This window comes from Talpa occidentalis, unplaced genomic scaffold, assembly GCF_014898055.3.
Source record: "Talpa occidentalis isolate TD23 unplaced genomic scaffold, MPIMG_talOcc4v2.1 talOcc4.9, whole genome shotgun sequence".
In the NCBI taxonomy this organism is placed as follows: domain Eukaryota; kingdom Metazoa; phylum Chordata; class Mammalia; order Eulipotyphla; family Talpidae; genus Talpa; species Talpa occidentalis.
Window position 1 is genome coordinate 96114171 of NW_023605305.1, and position 25771 is coordinate 96139941.

At 39.6% G+C, this 25771-nt stretch overlaps 1 protein-coding gene across 1 annotated transcript in view; it reads left to right on the forward strand.

Moving 5' to 3' along the window:
* The first annotated feature begins 11722 nt into the window (after positions 1–11722).
* ABCD3 (ATP binding cassette subfamily D member 3) overlaps positions 11723–25771 on the forward strand; it is a 65571-nt gene continuing 51522 nt past the window's right edge. Inside the window, exon 1 of the mRNA XM_037501192.2 lies at positions 11723–11912. Within this exon, the coding sequence (XP_037357089.1) occupies positions 11803–11912 (110 nt within the window). The 5' untranslated portion in view covers positions 11723–11802. The remainder of the gene's footprint in view (positions 11913–25771) is intronic.

Consider the following 25771-nt stretch of genomic DNA (forward strand, 5'->3'; position numbering starts at 1 on the left):
TCCTCATATACAACTACTATAGCATTTTCATCTATTTATTTTGTACTTGATCATGGATGCATGTATCACACAGATACAATTCTTAGATATTGATCTTTTTACTAACAAATCACAAACATTTTCTCTGTGTTACTGCAGTCTTACAAATATACTTTAAACAAGTTAATTGGAGATTTCTTTTTTAAAAGACATGACTTGGTCACTTTTGAAAATTTACAGTTCAGAAAAGTCAAAAATTAGGGGAAAGTTAAGCACAAGTAGTTTTACCACATATAAATTCAACCACTATCTGAATTGGGGATCATTATCATAATATTTAATAATTGAGTCTTTTTTTATCTTGATGGATGTATTTTTCATTATAAAATATTTAGGTAGTTGTGTTGTGCTTCCTGGAGGGAAGTAGGGGCTTATGGGTTGGTAGAATTTGTTTGTGAAGAGTGATCAATGCTTTTCAACAATATTTCTGTTTCGCCTTTGCATCAAATGGTAGTCATGCATTTCTCTATTCCTTTAAAGTCGATCATGGCTCTAACAAATGAGATGTGAATGGAAAGATATGTTAGTTCCAGGTGATTGCCTTTAAAGGACAATGCACAATTTGCTATGTTTCCTTCCTTCTGGCACAGTAACCTGCAAAGTAACAGTTTGGTGGAAGTTCTACCAACCTGAGTCCTTGCGTAAGGATGATCAAAAATAGTTCCCACAGCAGGTCAATGAAAAATACATAACACAAGTAAGAACTTTTATTTATTTGTTATTTAAAGCCACTGAGATTTTGGTGTTGTTTATTACCAGAGTAAAACTCTGGTCTATCCTGTGTGACTGCTGGTTATAGATGATTGACCTTGCATCTACCACCCCACTCATCAGAAATCAGACCTTCCCTCTGTTCTTGTTCCATTTACATCCTTTCCAGAAATGAGAGCTGCACAGAAAAGGATAATCTTCTCGGAAAGCCATTTTTTAATCAAAAGGATAAAAATAATCACACCTTCCTAAAATCTGAAAACAAAGAAAATTTGGTTTTGTGCCTTTTTTTGGGAAAAGAATCTGTCTGGAAAAGTCCCATTACAGATAGTTATAATACTTCCTTAGCTAAAGAACTGGAAGACTAGGATATTAGTACCACCATTGGTACATAACAGACTTTCCCTATATCTTTATATATATTTATGAGATGTGGCCTCACCAAGCCACACTCCTTTGACCTGCCATCATTGCCATAGACACTAAGTGCCATGGCCATTGATCTGCCAGTGTCTTGCTTTTAACTTTTTTTTTGTGCCATGAATAATCTATGTCCCAATATTCACACTAGCAAGGTTATCATTGCGTTCTTTTTCCTGGAACCATCCCATTCCCATTTTATTTTATTTTATTATATTATATTTTATTTTAGAGATTTATTTATTTATGCATACAAGAACTGGGGTACAGGCCAGATGGTACCCCCCCGCACCTCTGGCCTGCACCCCAGCTCTTGTATGCATAAATAAACAAATCTTTCAAAAAAAAAAAAAGAATCTAAGATATTCATCCCCACCAGTGCTCTTCATATAAGACTGCAGATCTTTTAAAAAGAAGAAAGACAAGTAATAATGAGCATAAAACATTCCTGTTATTGTTTAATTGGGCACTATCCAGCACAGTATATTCCTCTGGTTCCTGAGCATCTATTTGACTCAAAACTGGTGTCTTCCTTTATGAAGCAATTGGAGCTCCCTGAAAGAAAAAGGATATCAGGTGGAGATGGTGCTAAGAAATAATTACACAGAGGGTATTAGAGAAAGAAGGACAAATCAGGATTTTCAGAGTTGGGTTGACCTCAACATCAGGTTCTAATTTCAGAGACATAAGTCCTGATCAGCATACTCCAGCTCATTTTTTAGAGGAAAGCAGGAGAATATCTGAAGCAGAGACTTCCTCAAAAGTAGGTGAAGGGGTATTAGAACACCAACCTGTTAAGCTTGTGTTCAGGGCTGTGTGCTAGTTCTGTCTGGTGCAATTGCACAAAAGGTTGAGTAAACTAGCCTCTTCCAGCAGAGATTGCATAGATGGGGAGCAGCCTAATGCTCACATACACCCTGTTAATCAATAAATATTGAGGATTTCTAGGTGCCAAGTATTATCCTGAAAACTGGAGATACAATATTGAAAAAGAAAAAGAAAAAAAATCCTATCTTTATGGAGCTTAAGAAATGAGGGATGTGGCCTTTGGTACAGAAAAACATAACATATCACTTAGCAAGGATGCAAATTCAGATAAATTCATTCAAATTGTTAATTATTACAGTAAAACATGCAAGGAGAACTGTGGGGGTGATATCAGAGCACACAGCAGGGAGCCCTACCTAATTCGGAGAGTTGAGGAAGACCTCTCAGGGAGATGAGTTTATTGCAGAATAATTAGAGAACAAGTGTGAGAACAATGAACCACTCTGGAGCTCACTCCTTCGTCAAGGCAAAAGAGCTTCCAAGCACTCTTATCAGCCTTGCCTCTGCCCAGCACCAGGCCTGCACAACACAGAGCCAGACAGAAGGCTGCCCCTGGAAGAGTCTAGGGGAGACATATGTTGCATCTGTAGTAGTGCATGGTTAGAAGTGGTGGCTCTGATCCATTGCCTCTGTGAATCTAAGATTTCTCTCTGCGTGTGTGTGAGAGAGAAAGAGAGAGAGAGAACACTTTATGTCTCTGTACAATATTGTTAAATTCTTTTTTAATTCTTTTTTAATTTAAATTTTATTTATAAATTTATTTCTTAAAAATTTTATTTTTTATTTGTATTTTATTTTTTTAATATAATATTACTTTAGAACAGTACGTTTCAGGTGTACATCATTGTGAATCACCAGGTGTATACCCTAAAACTGGAAACCCATCCCAGCCACTGTTAAAAGTGAACCTTAGATCCTTCAGGCAATGCTAATCTCCCTTACATTATTCCTGACTGTTCTTTCTTTCTCTTCGTAGTTCCTGTGTCTACTTAGCCTTTGAATCTTGTTTGCATTGTGGTGTTGAGGTTGTCTAAATCAGCTTCTCCAGTTACTAGCCATGTGACCTTGAGCAAGTTTCTTAATGTCCTTTAGCTTCAATTTCTCCAATATAAAAGCAGGATAATATTAAGATCTAACTCACAGGGCTAGTGTGGGAATAAGATGAGATATTCCACTGTAAATGGAAGCTCCAGTTATTCATTTTCCCTTTTCACCCTTTGAACCTGACAACAAAAATCTCACTACTGAACTTTAACATTCATCCTCCACCAGCTCTCCGGCAGCACTTACCCTCACGCGCTGCTTTGTGAAGACTGCTTCTCACTGACATCTCTCCCAACCTCATTCACTTGGACACCAGTGAGGTCCAGCCACCAAGTCAGTGCCCACTTGGGCGTCAGACAGCTCTTCCTCGTCTCCCTTTAGCTCTCCTTTTTCTCTCACTCCATAAACTGCCCCTTGCGTGGATAGAAGTTGTGGGTTGTTTTTATTTTTTGTATCTATGGAACAATTTATGTAAACTCCTCTTAATTTTGAAGTATTTCTCTTTCTGAGAAAGAAAATAAAACCCAGCAACTGAAATGGCATTAAGCTGCCTGTACTAATGCTAAAATTTTTCTATGGGTCTATGACTCTGAATAGGAAGGAAACTGTTCCCTACTCCGGCACTAGATGAACTCTTGGGGTTTCTTTTAGAGACATGAAAAGCAAGCTAATGACAAAATAATGAGGTTTTTAGTCTTTTATGATTCACAACATATGCACCCAGGTATTTCAAGTGAAAAGAGTCTAGTGGTCTACATTTCTTTCTAGTTAAATATTTTTTACAATTTATATATTTATGCTAGTTTCTTTTTTATGGTATTTCTATTAATATATTTTTTACATTGTTGTTCATTCTCCTCTCAGGTGTAATGCCCATAAAATTACCACCACTAAGACACCTTTGAACTGTCACCATTGTCTCTGTGCTCTTCCCTCTCCTGTTTTGATCCCTCTCCCTCCCCCTCCCCTGTTGAATACTCCAATACATAATTTGCCTGCTAGTTTTGTCTTTTTTTCCCCGTGATACCTTATATGGTTTCCCTATGTTACTCCTATAAGTGAAACCATCCAATAATTTTCTCTTTCCTTCTGACTTATTTCACTGACCAAAATCCCTTCCAGCTCCATCCATGTTGTTGCGAATGTCATGAGTTTATCTTTTTGATTGCTGAGTAGTATTCAATTGTGTATATATGCCAATCTTCTTGATCCAGTCAACTGTTTGGGGGCATTTAGGTTGTTTCCATATCTTAGCTATTGTAAATAGTACTGCAATAAACATGGGAGTGCAGGTTTCCTTTCAAATTAATGTTTTTGTGACCTTTGGGCAGATTCCTAGGAGTGGAATTGCTGAGTCATATGGTAGCTCCATTTTTGTAGTTTGAGGGTCCTTCACAAAGCTTTCCTTAGTGGTGAGACCATTTTGCATTCCCACCAGCAGTGTAAGATGGTTCCTTTTTCTCCACATCCTTGCCAGCATTTGTTGTTGCCAGTTTTTTTAATATGTGCCATTCTCACTGTTGTGAGGTTGTATCTCATTGTGGTTTTGATTTGCATTTCCCTGATTATAAGTGATGTTGAACATTTTTTTCATAGACCTGTTGGCCATTTGTATATCCTCTTTGGAGAAGTGTCTTTTTTATGCTAATTTCTAATTTAATTTTTTTACTTCAACTACAAGGCTTCTGATTAGACACTCATATTTTTTTTATTATGACACAATGTCTTTTTTCAAAACATTTTTCAATATTTTTTTGGTAAACAATTTAGAATTATAGACAAGTTACAAAGACAGAACAGAGAAGTCTTTTATACATGTTACCCAGTTTCCCCTCATGTTATTCATTGTATTTAAGTAGGTACATTGATCAAACCTAAGAAAAAAACTTTGGTACAGCATTGTTAACTAAACTATGGACTTTATTCCATTCATAAGTATCTTCCCTTTTATTTTAAACAGCCACATGGAATTCAGATAAGGAGGTAACTGAGGACTCCAAAGCAGTTTGTTGACTGAATTTTTGTTTACTGGATTTTTTTTGTCCTTATAGGTTGTCTCTCCTTACTCCTGCTCAGTCCCAGGTTTCCTTGTTTTCCTGCCATGAGGTCCAGATGCACGAGTTGTGGAGTGACTGAGAGCATGATTCTCCAGGCTTCTCCCTATTTGGACATGTTTCCAAACATCCTGGGTTGGCGGAATTTGCAGGTGGCTGAACTGGGGGGTCTTCATGACCATGTACTGTGCTGGAACCTGCTTCCCCTGTGGCCATGAGGCTCTGCTGAACTAGGTCACCCGCCCAGACTCCCCATTCCTCTCGAAAACTTTCTCTGTTGGACCCTGAGCTAATGAAAGTGGACTCTCTCAATCTATCACAAAGATTCTAATAATATTGAACCTTAAAAGTAAACAGATTGAGAGCTCAATTTCCTCTCAGAGTTTCTTCTAGGCAAAATTTCCTGCTGTTTTAGGCGAATTAGGGATGTTTGGATGAATGGTCTTATCAGAATGTCCTGTTACATACTTTCCCAGTCCACGGGGCACCTAAACTCTACTTTCATTTGTATCCATAAGAAGGGCTTTTCAAGTGACGCTTTTCTAAGCAAATATGATCTGTTTCCAGCGACTTGATGTATTTATCTTGGCAGTTTCTCTTAAAAAAAAACAAAAAAACAACAAAACTTTAAGGTCTGCCTCTCCGGACATCTATTATACATTAAAAAGAAAGTTATATATGAAACAAAAGTAGTACAAAAGAGGGGATGATAAACTTGGGAGAAGTGACCAGAAAATACATTTATTTTGGAGTAGGGAACCATCAAAGCTTATTCGTTTTTTTTTCTTTCAATCATTCAACATTTAATTAATTGCTCCTGCTACATGCCATGCTGAGCCTACATTTGGGGACCATACATTTCAACAGAAACCATTTGAACCAGCTAGAATCAAATGCTCTTCTGGATGAGATTATGTAATCCTGGAGTAAGGTAGAGGTCAGCCAGGCCAATCCCTTGGAGAAAATGCTCAGAAAAAAAATTAGCCAAAATGAGCAAGCTGATTGAGAATGTAGGATGAGGGAAGTGCCAGAAAAAATTAGCAAGCATGAGTCTTCTGGTTGAGCATGACACAAAACCAGGTCAAGGGAAGAAATTCATTGAAATGAATCATTTTCAGTTAAAATTGCTGACGAGAAAGTCACAATAATCCTCAGCACCATCTTGGGTTGGGAGACTGCCTCACTACTCTAATTAATGAAATGAAGGATTAATTTATAAATCAAATACTCACATTAAAAATTCAGAGGGCAGCAATCAATATTTTTCTACTCATGCTAAATTTATCTAATTTTCTGTAATAAATGGAAGATTTATTATATTTATTATATTTCTGTAATAAATTAGAAGATGATTATTGATAAATTAACAGACTATCCAATCATCAATGCTTATTCTTAAAGGATAAATCAAGCTAGGAGTGAAGATTTAGAGAAGGAAGGGACTGTTATTTCAGGCTGAAGGAATAGCATATTCAAGGCCAAACCACAGGGGGAAAAACTTTTATCTGCCCAGGCAGGGGTAGGATACATCTGTTGCAGGGTAGGAGTACCACGATAGGAATTCAGAAAGGTGGGCAGAGCTTTTATCATAACTGCCTTTGTTTAAGATGCTAAGAATCCTGGAGTTTCTCTTGGGGATGAGAACTAGTGAGGCAACTATGTATTTGCATTTCCTTTTCCCTGACAATCTTGCACCACTTCTGTACTTCGGACCTCCAGTAAATATCATCTCAGGCACTCAGCCAGAAATTCTGTCAAAGACTTTCTTCCTTTTAAGTAACAGTCCCACTCATTCCACTCAATGTGAATTCTGTCTTTCCTTTCCTGTTTGCTCTGGGTTGCCCTGTTTCAATTGCTCACAACCTTTTACCTAGATGATTTCAACAGAGTTCAAACTGGTCTTTCTCCTCTATGTTTTCTTGACCACTTTGTCCCACACTCTGCCATGAGCATAGTCTTTCTTAAATAAAAGTGAGGTCACTACCCTTCTCAAAATAAAAACCAAAACCCACCAAAAAAACCCAGCAACATTCTCTTTTGCAGAATAAAATCCCCCCTGGTTAGTGTTTTAGAACTTCCACAAGTTGACCTTGATGGAAACTTTCAAACTTTTTTCTCATTTTGTTACAGAACAGGGAGAGGGGCAGCCCAAACCCCGCAAACCTGCCTATTCTACATGGGTTCTGCCATCCGCCGCATCAACACAAAACATAGGAGACTTTAATGGGAAGGAACTTTAATAAAACTAGGAAACAATACAGGTAAGGCAAAGAGTCTAGTTTCTAAATGAAGCATCCAGAGTTACCCGTCCCCTCGTGGGTAAAAGTCCATCCAAATGGGATTGGCCCAGAACAAGGCCCCAAAGCCTGCTACAAGTCTAAAGCATCTTCCAGTGGGGACCCACAGAAAAGGGTCACAAACAACTGGACAAGCCCGGAAGGAAAAGAGCAAAATCAACATCAAGATAAAAGTTGCCATTGTCACCTCCCCACGGGTCTCACCCACATCTGTGTCACCTAGTCCACGACCAAAAGACAAGCGCAGTTTCTTCACGTGTCTCTAGGCTCCATGTGCCTCCTCCAGGTCTCCTTGCTCCATCCTGTTTCCTTCCTTAGTCTCCTCTGCAGGTTCTCCTCTTCCTGCTCAGCTCCACCCTCCCTTGGGTGGGGCAGGGAACGTGGAACCTCCCCCTTTCCTGGGGACCACCCTGTTACAATTTCACAACCTGTTTATTTATTTATTTTTTATTTTAAGACGTATTTATTTATGCATACAAGAGCTGGGGTACAGGCCAGAGATGCGGGGGGTGAGATGATTCACCAGAGACAGAGTGGGGAACAGAACAGGCATATTGACAAAAGTACACTGCTGAGGGGTGCAGCGGGCGAGACCGGAGAGGTCTGCTGCACCATGTGGGTTGCTCCCTGAGATAGAACTCGTGCTGCAGAGGCTTTGGATTGCTTCATAGTGTGGTATTAACCCTTTGCGCCACCAGGGAGGCCCTCACAACCTGTTTAAACCTTCATCCACACCACACTTAATCATCTTCCTGAACCTGCTTTGTACTTTCTTGTCCCTTTATCTGTGCTCCTATTAGATCTTCCCCTAAATTCTTTTCTTCCATCTATTTTTTAAGGCTTGGCCCAGATTACATCAGATGTATAACAAATTATCCCAACATGTAGTGGCTTATGATAAACATCTCCCACAGTTTCTGTGAGTTAGGAATTTAGGAGCACCTTGCTAAATCACTTGGCTAGGGATTGTTCTTGGGACTGCCCTCATCGGAGGACTGGCAGATCTGCTTCCATGACTGGCAAGCTGTTGCTGGCTCTTGATGGGAAGCTTAAATTCTTCTCTAGGGTTGTTTGAGTGTTCTCTGTGGCAGCTGGCTTCCCCAAGAGTAAACAATTCAAGAACATGGAAACCAGAATGCTTTTTCTCATCTGGTGTGAGAAGTCACACATTTCACTAGACTGTTTTGGTCATGTTCAGCTCTGGCGTGAGGGACATTATATGTACAAGAGCATGAATACCAGTAAGTGAGGACCATCAAGGACAGTGTGGAGGCTGTTAATGCACCATCTCCTCAGGAGGCTTTCTAGATCCCCTGAATTTATGTGTCCCTTTCCTCCCTGTTCACAGCAGATGAAATTCTTTAAAATTCAGAACTGGAGATCTCCCAATAAAATCACATTCCCCCCTCCTCTAGTTATTTGATATCATAAAGTGTGATCCTAAAATCTGCTTTAATTATCAAAGGACTTCGTGTGGAGGAATCTTTTTTTCAGAAAGTCTCCCCAAAACTTTGTTGCTTTGGAATTGGTATTAATGAAAATAGAACACCCCTTTTTTGCCAACTGGGATGGGACATGACCCATCCAGTTCACTTAGATTTAGGTAAGTTGCCTCAGTTTACAGTGCGGAAGTTTGAAAATGGGGGTTTTGGACACAATATTCTATATTAATCTTAAATTTATATTTCAAGGAAGAAGAATCCAGAGTCTGTTTCTCAACCCTGGTCTGATTATCAGCCCCAAACACGGATTTGCTTTGCTTTGGGCCTTTTAAGTATGTTTCACTTGGACTTTATATAACCCTCTCCCATCCCCTCATTCCCTAACAACTCCCATTTCTTCCCTTTTGGGGAGACATATGCACAATTCCTCCGCTGTGTGGTGTCTTGTGCTGCAAAAATTCAATAAACCTAGTTTTGTTGGGTTACAAGTTTGTCCCTGGTGGGCTTTATAAACAGTTCAAATTGTTTGAGTTCAAATAATTAATTTCCTTTTTTTACAATCACCCATGCTTCTTGTACCTTTTATGTTAACTATTAGACTATCTTGCCCAATGAGTCATTCTTATTTTTCTTCTATTTACTAAGCTTATCTCTCCTCTGAATTATAACCTATTTCCTAAATAAACTGTTTTTCAGACTAACAGTTTATGATATTTTCTACTCAGGTTCCTAACACTTGCTCATTACAATGCAATTTATCAGTGAGGGAATAATTCTCCCTCTTGTCCTCAGTGAGTTCTCTGGTCCTTTAAGATTCAGCTACAAAATCATCTCGTCTGGTAAGTCTTAGTTCTTTCAGGAGCTTTCTGTAGACAAAACTAAGCATTTTTCTCTTTTGTGCTATGATTATGCCTATTCATACTTCTAGTATGGCACTCACCACATTTATAATTTTTTTTTCAGGTTTTTCTTCCCTACCAGTGACTGGATAATAAGGATTATGATCTACATATCTTTATATCCTCTGTGCTAGGCATACCTAATTGCTAAATGGGGTGGTGAAAATATCTACGTGGAAAATGGAGAATTTAGAAGCTCCTCTTTAGCAAAATTAGACAGTTGTACTCTGACTCCTCCATACGCCTTCCCCCATACATACACATCATTACTATTTGTGATTTGTTAAGCAACTACCAATTTATATTGCGAACACTCCTAGGAAGTCATTGCTCTGTGGACTGCGCCAAATCTGTTATAGGACAGGGAGAGGGGCAGCCCAAACCCCGCAAACCTGCCTATTCTACATGGGTTCTGCCATCTGCCGCATCAACACAAAACATAGGAGACTTTAATGGGAAGGAACTTTAATAAAACTAGGAAACAATACAGGTAAGGCAAAGAGTCTAGTTTCTAAATGAAGCACCCAAAGTTACCCGTCCCCTCATGGGTAAAAGTCCATCCAAATGGGATTGGCCCAGAACAAGGCCCCAAAGCCTGCTACAAGTCTAAAGCATCTTCCAGTGGGGACCCACAGAAAAGGGTCACAAACAACTGGACAAGCCCGGAAGGAAAAGAGCAAAATCAACATCAAGATAAAAGTTGCCATTGTCACCTCCCCACGGGTCTCACCCACATCTGTGTCACCCAGTCCACAACCAAAAGACAAGCGCAGTTTCTTCACGTGTCTCTAGGCTCCATGTGCCTCCTCCAGGTCTCCTTGCTCCATCCTGCTTCCTTCCTCAGTCTCTTCTGCAGCTTCTCCTCTTCCTGCTCAGCTCCACCCTCCCTTGGGTGGGGCAGGGAACCTGGAACTTCCCCCTTTCCTGGGGACCACCCTGTTACACTTTCACAGGTAGATTACTTAGGTATGTGTGTATTACGTAAAGCGTAAAGCTTTATTTTTTTTCTGACTGACACTAGTTTTTCTCCAGTCTCAACTGGAGGCGGGGATTCACTAACTCACTGTACATATGCCAGTCTAAAAGCCAGGGCTAACAACCCTGCCTCATAGGGCCAGACAGAATAACGCTGTAATCTGAAATGTCCTTCTCATTCTGGGAGTAAGGCCAGCACCAATACAACGCACGATTGTTATTTCTGAATGTCCCTTTGCAAAGAACAGTGTTTCTCAAACTTTTTGTTTGATTAGACCCACATAAAGAAATACATTTTATACCATTAGTCGGGACACACAGATATGAAAGACGAGGATGAAAATTTCTCGAAACTCCTTTATATGTGATACCCTGCAAGATTTTTTCCATTGTGTTCTGTTCTTTCCGATTTCATTAAAAAACTAAAATGGTGTTCTCGAGCTACCCAACTGATTTCACAATCCCCTAAGGATTCTAACTCATAACATGGAAAACACTGAAGCTTTCCGGTTTGCAGTCTTTCTTCCCACACCTCCCCATACATCTCGGGAGACCCCGACTGTTGTTTCCATCTAGAGGATCCCTGCGCCCCCAGTCTCCTGCAAATGCTCCTCGATGGGCCCGACCTCCTCCCCAGGCTCCTTTAAGAGGGTGGTAACGGCCCATCACGGGGGTGGAGTGGCAGGTCCCACTTGGTCCCAGGCGCAGGCCAGGCCCGCTTTTCCAGTTCTGTGAAAGCCTGGGCGTGTGCGCGCCGAAGTGGGGGTAGGGATGCGCCGGGGGTAGCCAGCAGGCCTGGGAAGAGCGACCAGCCGCCGAGCTGCACCGCCCTGTGGGGGCCTGCGCGTGCGCAGAGCGCGCGCCCGGCCGGTTCCGGGTCCGCGGCGCCCGCGCACGCTCCCGCCGAGCTCCAGTCCGAGGTGGGCTCCGGCGCGCGGACGACGCGGCGGCGGCGCGCGCCAGGGGGCGGGCCCGCTCGGACGGCCCCGCCCTCCCTCCGCGCGCTCCTCTCCTCCCAGTCTCCCCCGCGCTTCCTGCATTAAAGTAGTCGCCGCCGCATTCCCCTTCCCGGCTCGCTGGCTCAGGCGGTGCCATGGCGGCCTTCAGCAAGTACCTGACGGCGCGGAACTCCTCGCTGGCGGGGGCCGCGCTCCTGCTGCTCTGCCTGCTCCACAAGCGGCGCCGCGCCCTCGGCCTGCAGGGGTAAGAAGGCCCACGATCGCGCCGCCTTCCCGGGCCCGAGAGGGCGCTCCCGGCGCGCTCCACCTCCCCGCCCGGCGCCCGCTGGACCAGTCCCCTTGCCCGGAGGGGTCAAGCGGGGCGAGCGCCGGCCGCGGCCGCTGCCAGCCTCCAATGTCAGGGTGTCCGTGTGTCCCTGCCGCCCGGCGTCCCCGGCGATCCCTGCACCCCCGCGGGGCTGGCCGGCTCCCTCTCAGCCTCCGGGGTGCGAGTCGTTCTCCACCGCCCGGGAGCAAACCAGTGCCTCGCCTCCGAGGCTGCCGCCCCCCAGCCCCCTCGCCCTTCTCCCCCTCATGACCACCCCCTTTCTGTGTCAACTTTCTGGGTGTGTGCTGGTTTTGCCATCTCATCTCCTGAGAGACCGCGAAGTATTTGCCTTGTGGACGGGTTTGTGAGATTTGAGGAGAGGGGTTGGACTTGCCAAACTGGAGGCTGTTGGCTAAGTCAGCTGGAGGAGGTTGTGCACCATTCGCGAGGAGCTGCTGTGGAAAGGCGCCAGGATAGAACTATCCTGGGTCTGCTAGGCAGAGTTACCTTCTAAAGTGGTGTCCCCTTGGAGGTGGTCAGTGAACACCTGGCTTTTTTTTATCCTGAGAGGCTGAATCGGTTCTGGGGTTGTTGGGAAACAAGGTTCCCTCTCCTGCTAATGCAGGTGATAGGTGAAAATACTCCCAGTGAAGATCAAGGGCCTTTGTGATTATACTCCATTGTTTCCCTGCCTCCAGGAGAACTTTAAAGTTCAGGTTTAATTTGGGGTGATTATACGATTAGGGGGAGAGCTTTGTGTTATTGTTTTGGGGATACAAACAGCATTTTTTATTTTTGTTGGCTGGGAGACACTTGCCTTCAGCAAAGCAACGAGAAAAAAATACTTCCCAAACAATCTTACAAGTCACGGGATGTTTTATACGAAGTCTTGGCAGGCTGCTTTCATGCATTTTATTTCATTCCTTTCTTTGGGCTGTCGCCTTTTTTGATTTGCCTAAAATATCTGATTAGTAGGCTTTGGACTGAAACACTGACTAGTGGCCTTCTTCATAAAGTTCTTTTTCACCACCTCCTGTCTTTTTTGCTATGGTCTAAAGCGATGGTCTTTCATTCCCTTCCAAAATCCGTTTAGCAAAGTGGAAATGGTTAGCTGCTTTCTCTGAACAATACATTACCTATTCACTTCTATTTGGTTTGCTTTTAAAATGATTAATTCTGGAAAACATAAGCTTTTTTTTTTCCTACTGGGTTTTATATTTTTTGAGCTAGTAGTTGCAAACGGAAGTTTTTGTTATCTAGACATGTTAATAGAAAGTGTTAAGTACTATAAAATCACTTTGAATTACATTTTTTGCAGAGAATGTTTCTATGTAGAGCAAGTGGGTGAGGGAATTTGAGTCTAGCCCTGGCTTACTTTTAGGATAAAGAAAAGTTTCTTATTGAATATTACATACATACATGAAAGTAGTCATGTTATAAATATAGAACTTGAAGAATTTTCACAACTAGAACTCACCTGTGTGGTCCTCAACTAGTTCTGCACTGGGATAAGAACATTGTCCCAGTTTCTGGGAGTCTTCATGCTCCCTTGCAGTCACAGCTAAGGTAGCTGCTAATTTATAAGATAACAGGCTGTTGAGTAAGGAAAGTTTTGAACATAATCTAATTGGAAATAGCAAAATAGTATAATAGAATCTATCTTATTGATAATTTTAGCTCTTCGTTCCCAATTGTGAAGTGCTTAAAAATCTCTTTAAGAAACTTCACAAGCATTTTGGGGGACTAAATTATGCAACAGTTAATTTACTCACCAAAAAATTGTCAATCTTTTGCATTGGCTGGAGTAAGGAAAGTATTTCATGCGTTAAATATCTTGTGGAAGGAGAATGCAAATTATGGACAGATAGACATTAACTTTAAATTACTGAGGAAAAATAAATTACTTTAAAACCATTAAAAATGTGTTGTCATATCATTGTAGGTGTTTTGTTTCCAGTCGCTATTTTTGGTACCACCATTAGAAGATTAGAAAATTCTAACGTTATGTTTTGTTTTTTTGAACATCTTTGATAACTGGGTTAATATTACTCTCAGTACTTAGTTAAAAATCTGTGACTGCTCAAACTTTTTTTTTTTTGTCTAGACTATTAACAACAGATTTGTCTCAGGTTTGTCTTAAAATTGCTTGGGTAATAGAGCTAGTAAGACCATTTTGAAAATTATAGTACTACAGTATTCCAAACATTAGGATAATGAGTGATTTAATATTTTGGATTATTATTAATTTTTTTAATGCAGTTTTTTTCACCAGTTAAATCATAATGACTTTTTATTATGGAAAATTTCACACATAAACAAAATAAACAATAATATAATGAACCTCCTACATACTTTACCCAAGAATTACCATACCATTCAGCCATTCCCATTTTGTCTGTATTTCCTTGCTTGTCACGCCTTATTTTTATAGGTTTTTAGGTTAAATTTAAATATATTAGGATGTTCAAATCTTAGCTTTTTAGATACATGGATACAAGCATGTGTTATACCCCATCACAAATGAGAACATTTTTATCTCCCCAGAAAGTTCCCTTGTTTTCATTCTTCCTCCACTTTGTTAATTCTTTTTATCTTAGTTTTGCCTAGTCATACTTCTTATTCTACTATTTGGGGAATAGTAGAATTTTTTTACTCAAAGATAAAAGAGATGGTTTACTTCAGAAAAAGTATCTGTTTCTGAATGTTGTATTACTGTACTGGGCCCTCTCTGATGGAGAGGTATGTGTATATGTATTATACATGCATTAAAAATGTAAATGCTTCTTAGGGAACTTAAAATCTTTTTAGGGAGTGGAAATTTAAATGCAAGTTCGTTAATATAAGGGGATGACAGAATGCAGTGTAGAGATGGGCATGGCTTTGAAATTCTGAGAATGGAGAGATTGTTTGGGAAGAGTTAGGGAAGAGTTTGTGAAGGATGTGAGCTAAGCCTGGAAAGGGGGCTGGAAGGGATAACTGGAGGTATATTGAATGCTATAATAGTCTTTTTAATAATCAGGTTTTTGTTACCTTTTATGATGGGAAGAAATTTTGTGATGGCTGTTCAATACATATATTGCCTCCAGAGCTCTTTTTAAGAAACACAAATGTGCTCACGTTATTCCTTCATGTTATCTTTCAGCTATTCCCAAGAATAAAATTCTTAGCGTGAGAGAATGGTGTTCATGATCCTTGCCTGCTTCTACCCGCCCAGCCATATGGGATTAACGTGCAGTCTCGCCAGGCTCTGCCCAGCCTTTGCAGTCTGATTGTAATCTCTGCCACCCCCGTTGTTCTCCCCAGTCTTTGATGTTTGCTTTTCTCCAAGACTCAGTTTAATCAGCACTTCTATTAGGTGTTTTCTGTCTTTTTGTGATCTCCAAACTGATGTTGCTGCCTTCTGTGCCTATAATACCCTAAGTATTCCTCTAACTCTTAATTGTTACTGCTCTGTATTGTGCTAGTTTGTTTTTTGCCTTCTGCCTACATTGGATTCTACGTTTCTTGAGGGCATGAACTGAGTCATCTTTAAATTCCTAGTTTGCACATGGCTTGGCACTTAGCACATGTTTATAGGGTGAACGAATGATATAGGAATGATATAGGATCGTTAGAAGAACTTTCATGGGTAATTGACAGGCAATTGGAGGTAGGAACCAGTACAAACTGGAGTAGCAGCATTGTCTTCACAGACGTGGTAATTGTGTACCTGAGGGTATAAAACATGAGGGATATCAATGGACCAATTTTAGAAGGCAAGGAAAGGGACCAGTGTACATTGCCAAAGTGTTTTGGATCTTAAAAAGGGCAAAACAAAACCAAAACAGTACAAAGCAGGTTTTTTCCCTTCCCATGAACGCTTGTCAAAGTTCAGATTTCTCATCTGGATTTCAGAGCCCTCCTCAATCTGGTCTCACCTTACCTGGCTAATCTTATATGCCGTTGCCTGCCAATGAATACTCCTGTTCCAAATAGGCCATTTTCTGCCCTGTGCTCTGAGTAGGCCACACTCATTCCTGGCTCTGGAGCTTTAGCCATAATATTAGCCACACGTGAAATCTCTCTGTTTTTCCTTTGCACTTCGGCTCTTATTATCCTTTATGTGTCAGGTTAGGGTCTCCCCTTCCATGAAATATGACAACTCTTGATGATTTAAATGATGATTACTACACCCCCCCTCCCCTTTTTCCCCTACATCTGTAGCATATTTAAGTTGCCATTCTTGTTTTTTATCTATTACTTGACTGAGTGTGATCTGTCAGTCAGGCCTCAGGATATAGCTAAATCCACCACCTTATGGGTGATCTTTCATCCTTTTCAAAGCCCCAAAGATGATGGAAACATGGTTTCCTCCCAAATATTTCTGAGGAGTTTTAGTGAACTTGTGTTTGTCTTTGTCACACCTTACTTCATTTCTTTTTCTTTTTCTTTTTTTGCACAAGGTATACATTTTCATTTTGGTTATATTCCCCATACAGTTCCCACCCCCCCCTTATTTGATCCTAATCCCCCCCCCCCCCCCATTGTGTCTCTGGTTTATAGTTGCAACTATACTTTCAGGGATCATTTCTATATTTTGTTACTTCACTTCTTTGCTTCTGCTCTCCTTTAGATCCCACTTAAATCTTGCGACTTGAACCTGTCTATGTGGTATCTGTCTTGATTGCTCTAAAACATAAGTCACAGATCAAGTATTTGTAGTAGAGTTTTATTGATTTTATTTGGGAGTAGTGATAGGGATCATATCTCAGCATAGTGAACAGAATAAAACAGAGACATTCTTTATAAGTTCCTTGCCATCCCACTATTGGATATTTGTTGACTATTACTTTTCCTGAGCCTCAGCCCCGTGACCTATTGCTGAATCTTTTCTGTACACCTTGGATAATCTGGTATCTCTAGCCTCAGTACCCTGCAGTCTCTCCCCAGTAACCTCTCTACAGCTTTCTTACATATTTTAATTTAGCTTTCCTTCCTAGCATCTGGTCCTTTGATTTAAACTCTAGAAGGGTCTGGATTCACTTTTCTGTTCTCCAAGACCCACTGAATATTCTGCTAAGTGCAAGCATGAGTCAGGTGTGAAGGGGTAGAGCTGCATGAGACCCTTAGGATGAACCATGAGTGGATGTTTTAGAGGCTGGCCCCACTTGAATCCTCAAAATAAAAAGGAGATGTATAACCAAATGTAATGAAGAAGGCCTTTAATGATTTGCCAGGAAAAACAGATGTGTCCAACCGATGCAGGTCTGGTCCAGAAGCAGTTTTTTCATAACTGTGCAGGTGTCTGTGGTTTGCTGGGGGTGGGGGGCTTGTTAAGTAATTACACTTTTCAATTTGGAACACATTTTGGCTGGGTGCTCTGTTTCAGGGCTTTTGCATTTGTTCCCTGCATGGACAGCTTTTTACCTAGATATCCACTTTGCTTACTTGCTCACCCTTTTCAATCTTTGTATCAGATGTCTTCTCAGTGAAACCTTCCATTACCATTCATTTTAAAATAGCACCCTTTAGACATGACACTCTGCCCACTTCCCTGACTTTACTCTTCTTTAATAGATGTTCTGCTAGTTTAACATATTTGTCTTGTTTTGTGTGTCTCTACTACTGGGATGTAAGTTCCTTGAGGGTAGGAATTTTTGTCTATTTTATTCATTTTTACAGCTCCAGTGGCTAAACTGGCTGACATGTTAGGCACTAAAAAATGTTTTATGGATGACTAAATCTGAGATGCTCATTTCTTAGGCTGTGGTTACTGTTGTTTTATTTTTATTTATTTATTTATTTTTTTGGTGGGACCCTAGCTGGCTGCCAGGGAACGAACCCGCGCTGCAGAGGCTGCGGGCAGCCTTGCAGCTCAGCGCTCAACCGCTGCGCCACCAGGGGAGGCCCACTGTTGTTTTAAATTACAAATTTTTCGTACTACAAATGTTTACTTTCTCCTTAAATATATTTTATAAGCTCTTTAGATGCTGTACCTCTCTTATATGCATGGGTAAAGCAAATCTCAGAAATTTATGATATCACGTTATAACTTCTTTCATAGTTAACAATAAAGTGGAAATATTAGAGACAATGTTAATAAATCAAAGATATTCCATCATGTCATCATCATAATATGTACTTTTATATTTACTGCCTTCTATTCCTCATTTATATGCATATACTTTTACATTGCTATAATGTACAAGTTTTGCTGTCTTCATTTGAAACATATATTTCTACAAGAATTTCATAGCTATACTTATAAATACACCTTTCTATGATAGAATAATTTATCCTTAAATAATTTATCTAGATTGCTGCTGTAACTTTTATAGATAATACTGTATTTTTTGTGAGCAAAATAATTCACTCAATTCAGTGAAATAATTTAGCGAAATTGTTTCTTTGGAACATGATTATCAATAGAATGAAAAGGGGTGAGGTTTCTGGTACTAAACATATTACACATACTACGTTAGACATCATTTTTAAGAGTAGAATAATAGGAATGAGTGCTAATTTAATTCTTTAATCATCATTAAGTGGTATTTTATATTTTTTGGATTACTTCAGAGGTGTAAAATAATGTCACAAGATTATTGTAATTTGTGAGAATGCACATTTTTATGTGCAGCAGCTTGGTCTTATGGAAGCAGTCTGGCATGGTATAAATGTGGTCTTTGGAGTTAGCTGAATAAAAACTTGAACCCATACCTATTTGCTAGATTTGGTCATTTTTCTCATCTGTAAAAACAGAGCTAACGTTATTTACTTAGCTCAGTGCTTGTGAGCATTAAATGAGAAAATGTCTCTACACAGTACATGGACGAAGTTCAACAAAAGACAGATTTGGCTCTCCCTGTGCTTGGAAATGGAAAAGGATGCAAAACATCCCATTGGAGAAGTGTTCAGTCTTAAAAAGTTTCTCATAAGTGTTTTTGAAAATCTCTTTAAAACCTTTTTGCTCTCAGAGTTGGAAAGTATACAAGTTACTTTTATGTGACATGATGTCAAGTCTCTTTTTTCAGTTGCTGCTTCCTGAATATGATACTTTTTCTCCACCTCTATGCATTCCCGAAATGAACTCATTCTGAGTGTGGTTAGACTGGCACAATGGAATGGGTTGTTGCTGGCATTATAGATCCTAAGCTTTTGTTAAAATAGCTTGAGTTCACGTTCATTATTATGACAGTCAATACTCTTCACGCAATATTTAGTTTACACAGTTTGTTTTTTTTTTTTTTCCTTTCTTTCCTCTCCTTAACATGGTTTTTTATTTTAACCCCAGCGAAGGTACTGATTTTTATTTGGGTGCATTGCTTCCTCCAGATTTTTTTTTGGATCACACACATTTAATTAGTATCACTTCTATTTATTTTCCTAATATATTGTTGGACAGGGCTAAATACGAACAGGATATACACCACTCTAAAATTTCTGTTAATTGGGTATTGTATTGGGGCTCACCTTTTTATACCTTTCCCTCTGGTAATCACCTGGCACTCTTGAGACAGGGATAGGCATCTCGTCCCTACAGAGGCATAATTCTTCTGGGGGATGTGTCTGCTGGAGCCAGTTTTACTACTGGTCATGTTAGGGGGAAAAGGATCGTTCAATATCAGGGCTGCCCTGTAACAGTCAGGGAGCTGAGATGAGACCCTAGGGCAGTGTGTGGCATAGAATCATTTGCAGAAAAAATGTGGGAAATATGTGATTTGGTACATCATCAAATACTTTGTAACATAAAAAGTGAAGTTTACAGAATTTTCACGATCCCTTCAGAAGAGAAGAAAATTTGTTTGGTCCAACATGACTTTTTGGGGAATTCTTGCTTGCACCTAGAATTTGCCACATTCTTTTAAGGGTCCATGCCAAGCTGTAATTTTTCCCAGGATCAACATCCAACTCATCCATGATCCTACTATGTTGCAATAAAATATAAACTGGAATTATGAAGAAGAAAAATTGGCTCTTTGTAATTTTCTTTGTACTTATATTTGCCAAATAAAATTGTATACAAAATGAGTACTGTTTTTCTCTATTGTTACTTCTTTTGGAAAGATTTTTGTGGAATGTTAGAGTTGCTTAAAAATGCTAGTTGTAGTCATTTCTACAAAAAAAGAAAAAAGGCATCAGGCCCTCACTTAAGACTGTGACTTTTATTAGAACATTATTTTTATGAGAAAATCACTTTTTGTTTTAGGCATCTCTGTCCAAAATATAGCTTTCCGTAAACAATAAGGATAAAATGCTCTGGATAACCAATAGTTGTATTCTTCAGTGGCAACTATTAAATGCATTAAGATGGTTTGAAGCTTTATTAGTTAATGAATGTGCTAAAAGATTTTTGATTAGCAGTCCCAAATGAATGTAGTTAAATATAAAATTAAAAATAAAACTCATCAAAGATAATTAATTTGATATCTGTGAATAAATATAGCAGTCTCATATGCCATTGTCATGGTAAATGGTAACATCATCCTACGCTTAAATGTAGATTATATTGGTCAGTATGGGGTGGGGGGAGTGGCTTTAGACCCCTCCTCCACAGAGGGCTGAAATTCATGGGTGCTCAAGTTCCTCATATAAAATAGTGTCCTGACTCCATGTAACTTATGCACATCCTCCTGGATTCTTGAAATCCCTAGATTATCTGTTACCTATTATAATGTAAGTGTTAGGTGAATAGTTGTTAGATATATGTGTGAATATGTGTACATACACTAGGTGTTTAGGGAATAATGACAGGAAAAGTCTGCCTATGATCAGTGCAGACTTAGTCATTATAGACATCACTCCATAAATGTATCTTCAGCCTGCATTTGGTTGAATTCTGTGGATATGGAATTTGAGGATATGGAGGGCTAACTCATGTATGACTTTCTGCCTGAGAAGTTAACTCTTGGCATTTAAAATAAATGCACTATGAGGAATGAAGCAGCTCCTCTAGGTAAATAATAATTTAGTTATTTAGTCCTCATAATCTGTATGTCACTATATGCCACCTTTAAAACACTATATGCTTTCCTAGACCTATAAAGTAAGCAATAAGACATGGTGTTTCCTCAAGGGAAAAAGTCCTACCTAAAGTCATCATCTATCATGGTTATGGTCACACCTTAGAGGTATTGTGGGTTTGCTTCCAGACCACTGCAATAAAGGAAATACCACAATAAAGCAGCATGAGTTTTTTGGCTTCCCAGTGCATGTGAAAGTTATGTTTGTACTATATTGTAGTCTCTTAAGTAAGCAGTAGCATTATGCTTAAAAAAGTGACTGACAAGCAGTGAGCATATGCTGTTGGAAAAATTGTGCAGATTTGCTGGACGCATGGTTGCTATAAACCTTTAATTTGTAAAAAATGCATTATCTGCAAAGCACAATCAAGTGAAGTGCAACAGAATGAGGTATGCCTGTATTTCATTGATTTGTACTTTTTAATATTTTTCACATTTTAACTTCTCTAAAATTTGGGTGCAATTTTCAGTGATATATCTTAGCTTTGATTAAGCATGTCCTTTGTCTAATGCCTGTTTTTAAATTACTTGTAAAAGCACAATTCAACTTTCATCAAACTCATTCTTTTGACTCTAAATTTAGTGTTATTGTTGTTCTGTCTTTAGTGTATCTTGGAGGGGAACTTAAGCTAAAGGAAAGAAGAAATTGAGGTAAATCAGATCTTTTCCTCGTTCTCCAGCAAGGACTGGAGGAAGTAGGTTGGCCTGGAAATCAAAGACTCACTCAAAGAAAGGAATCTAAAGATCATGTATTAACTCAGATGCTGGTTTTTTTTAATTTTAATTTTAATTTATTTATTTAAGCAGGGTTCTTTTTTTAATTTTTATTTTTTATTTATTTATACAAGCACTGGGTACAGTCAGAAGTGCAGGAGGGTGAGAGAATTCACCAGAGCCAGAACGGGGAGCAGAACAGGCAGAAGGACCGAAGTTCACTGCTGAGGGGAGCAGCGGGCGGCAGGAGAGGTCTGCGCGCCACTTGGGACCCTCCTCCGGTGGCCGGAGTGCAGCGGGGGAGCAGCCGGGGATCGAACCAACCGGCGCTGCAGAGGCTGCTGGCAGCTTTGCAACCCAGCGCTCAACCCCTGCGCTACCGGGGAGGCCCAGATGCTGGGTTTTTGATGTTTGGTATAAAGATGAATAAGAGATCCTGTTTTTCAGAGTTGGGGATTATGATGCAAGCCTGCACCTTAATTTAGGATTTAATCCTAGTTGCTGAGGGCACAAAAGTAAGATTGACTTATCTCTTTCCTAGATGGATCTTGTAGTAGAAGAAGACAGAACCTGCCTCATGTTAGTTTTGGTCACCTGGGTAGATTACAAAATTAAGTTAGAAGAATTTCAGACTATTGAGAGAATCCTTTACCTTAATAATTAGCACCAAATTTCTAGTTATAAAATAAACATCTATTAATAGTGGCATTCTATTTAAAATATTGTTCTCCATTTAACTATTAATACAGTTTTGTTGCATCAGGAAATTGGATTTAAGGTATTTTCAGCTACACATTCATTTGCTTTTTTCTGGAAGTAATGCCAAGATGTGTTGTTTAGTAAAGGGGTAGGCGGGGAAGAAGAGGGGGAGAGAATAAGTAGTTTGTTACCATTTTTTTGTGTTAGTTTTCAAATTAACTGTTGATGAGTGATAACATTTCGTTATGTATTTTATCACTGACTTAACAAAATAGCTTCCTCTCCCTTCGTTGGAGAAAATATCATTGGAGAAAATATCAAGGTGAGAGGAACTACAACATTTCTCTACTATATTCTATTTTATGTTTGTTGTCTGTAGGTATGCTAAGCATTGAGGTAGCAAATTGAGTCAACATTATTTCTGACTTTGGTCTTGTGGAAATCCAAATACATAGAAAATGTTTACAACTCAGTATGCCTAGACCTGTGGTCGGAACACCATTCTGTGGGAGGGAGCACTGAGTGGGAAATGTTTCTTTCTTCTGTTTATGTGGGAAATTTTCACACTTGAGCCTGACCTTAAGAAATGGGTAGTTTTCCACTAAAGAATAAAAGGCATTCTAGGTAGGAAAAGCAGCCTGAGCAAAGGCATGGAGTTATTAGGGTCATGAACTGAGAAAAAAGGACTGTAAGAACAGAAAACTAGAGATTACTGTTAGCTATTATTGAGTACTTACCATATTTTAGGCATTGTTCTAAATAGTTTACATTTACTCCTCACAACAATCTTTTGAGGTTGTTGTTTTATTGTCTTCTTTTTACCAGTGAGGAATCAGAAAAGTAAAAATGGTATCTGGTTATAAGAGTTCTTGTTTAAATTGATCATATGGGAAGGTAAAAGACAGAATAAAGCATTCTTATCCACCCTTCAGATGGACTTAGATTCAAAGGAATAGCACTATCATTCAGTGGTTTAAAAAGGAGTCTTATGTTAAATTCAAAGTGAATTGTTGAAATTTTATTGCGGAGTGAAAATCTGGTGTTTGTGAAGCCATTTTTAAAGTGGAGCCAGGCAGCCATTTAAGAAAAATTGCATTATCTGTCTTGTTTGAACTGGGACAAGGACCTTTGGACCAGAGCAAATAGCAGTTTTTTTGTGAACCCTTGTTTGAGCAATGAGCAAAAGGGACTTCTTGATCACTGGAACTGATGAGTACGGACTTTTACCAGAGGATGAAATCAGTAACCAACTGTCTATACCAAAAATATCAGTAGTTGGGACTTGTTAGTCAGCTTTTTTCTTTTCTTTTTTTTTTTTGGCTTTTCTTTTCTTTCTTTCTTTTTTTTTTTTTACAAGCACTGGGTACAGTAAGAAGCATGGGAGGGTGAGAGAATTCACCAGAGCCAGAGCGGGGAGCAGAGCAGGCAGAAGGACCGAAGTACACTGCTGAGGGGAGCAGCGGGCCGCTGGAGAGGTCTGTGCGCTATGCAGGACCCTCCACCGGTGGCCGGTGAGCAGCCAGGGATCGAACCAGCTCTGCAGAGGCTGTGGGCAGCTTACCCAGCGCTGTGCCACCCGGGAGGCCCAATCAGCTTTTTTCTTTAACCACTTAGCTCATCTTTCTCCTTTTTCTCCTATAAACCCTCAATTTTTATCCTTCCTCTATGAATCTCTGTATTCCAGATTGCAATCGTTTGATCCCAAATATATGCATGTTCCCATATAAGTTATTTCCTGAATTTTCAGGTTGACAGTAGTATATTAATATTAAAGTACGGTCATGGTGAAATATGCTAAGATTTTAAAAACCTTTTTATTGTATATTATACCAAACACAGAAAAGTGCATAAAACTAAATGATTTTTTTTTTAACTACCCTTTCCAAGGAGGAAATACATTCTTGCAAACCACCCCACGAATCTTCCACATGACCCTTCCAATCACAGCCTCTTCCCTCCTAGCTGTCTTGACTTCTATAGGAATTGTATCTTCGCATTTCTTTGTAATTTTATCACCCAAATGTGCATTCCTAAGCACGTTTAGTGTTTGTTTTTTGTTTAAGGCTCTTAATCTATGTGTCCTCCTTCCATCTTTCTATTTTCTTATAGTACATTTGTTGAAGCAGACAGTTATTTTGACCTACACAGATTTTGTAGTCTGGATTGTGTCAATTGCATAATTTCTCTTCTCTGTGTCTCCCATAAATTGGTAGTTAGATCTAAAAGCTAGAACTGTATTACGTATTCATGTGGTATACTCTCCATCAAGAGGTGTGGGGGAGGAGAGGAAATTTCTCTGCCCTTCTGGCATCTTCTTGGCTTTGTCCAGTAATCAAATTAACATCAGACAGATTAGTCAGAGAAAAAAATCAAATTTAATTATGTCCATGGAATCCACTTAGACTTGGACTTCAGCATCAGTGAGGAAAAAGGAGATTGTATGTTCTGGGCTAAGGATTGGAACCGGCTCCTGAGACTTGAAGTAGAGAGGAGGGGATGGGGGCTGACATGATAGAGGAGAGGGTTACTCACATGACAACAGTCAGATGCCCAGTAATTAAAATTTTGCCCTGCCATGCAGATAGGTTTCTCCAACTGAAAGGTTGGTTGTGGTAATAACACTAAATTTTGGGTTTGACCCTCCAATTTTCATTCTTCTAGGTCATTAAGGGAGTGGTAAAATTGTCTTGTGAGCTTGCAGGGCCTCGATTGACCTCAGCTTAGAATAATCCACATGTCAAAGTGAGGCATTTTGGGAAGGGCTTATTCTGAGCATTTAGGAGGCCTGTTCTTTAAGTTCATAGTGCTGATTGTTTTTCTTTCTGTGATTTTATAAAGAGAAACTTCTTTATTTGGTCATTGATGGTGCAATTCAGTTAGGAAAGCAAAAAACTTAACCAGTTTTTATAACAATACATTAATTCCCTATTGTTCTCCCAAGGTGACCCTCTTCTTAAGTGTCATTATGAACCTATTAACTTACTGTAAGTAAATAATGCTCACTTTTTCACAGATGCTTATGGGCATCATATATTTTATGAATACAGTGAATCGTATAGACAAAACGAAATGTACCTCAGTTATCAACTCTTGGCATTGGAATTATATAGAAATTTTAGGATTTGGATGTTGAGATTTTGATGAGGGTTGCTTCTGATCTACAGATTAATTTCTAATATTGGTTATATTGTCCTAATTTCTTTTCCCTAGTCTTTTATTTTGTTTCCTCCCTTCTTTAGAGGGAGTTACTGTTTATTAATTTTATGTGTTTTGGTGGCAGTATTAAGGAACAGTTAACCTCATCTCCCCCTCCTGCACCCCTCCAACAATAAAGAGCAGATGAAATGTACTATTCTGTTAGGTTCTTAGGAAGAAGTCTCTCCT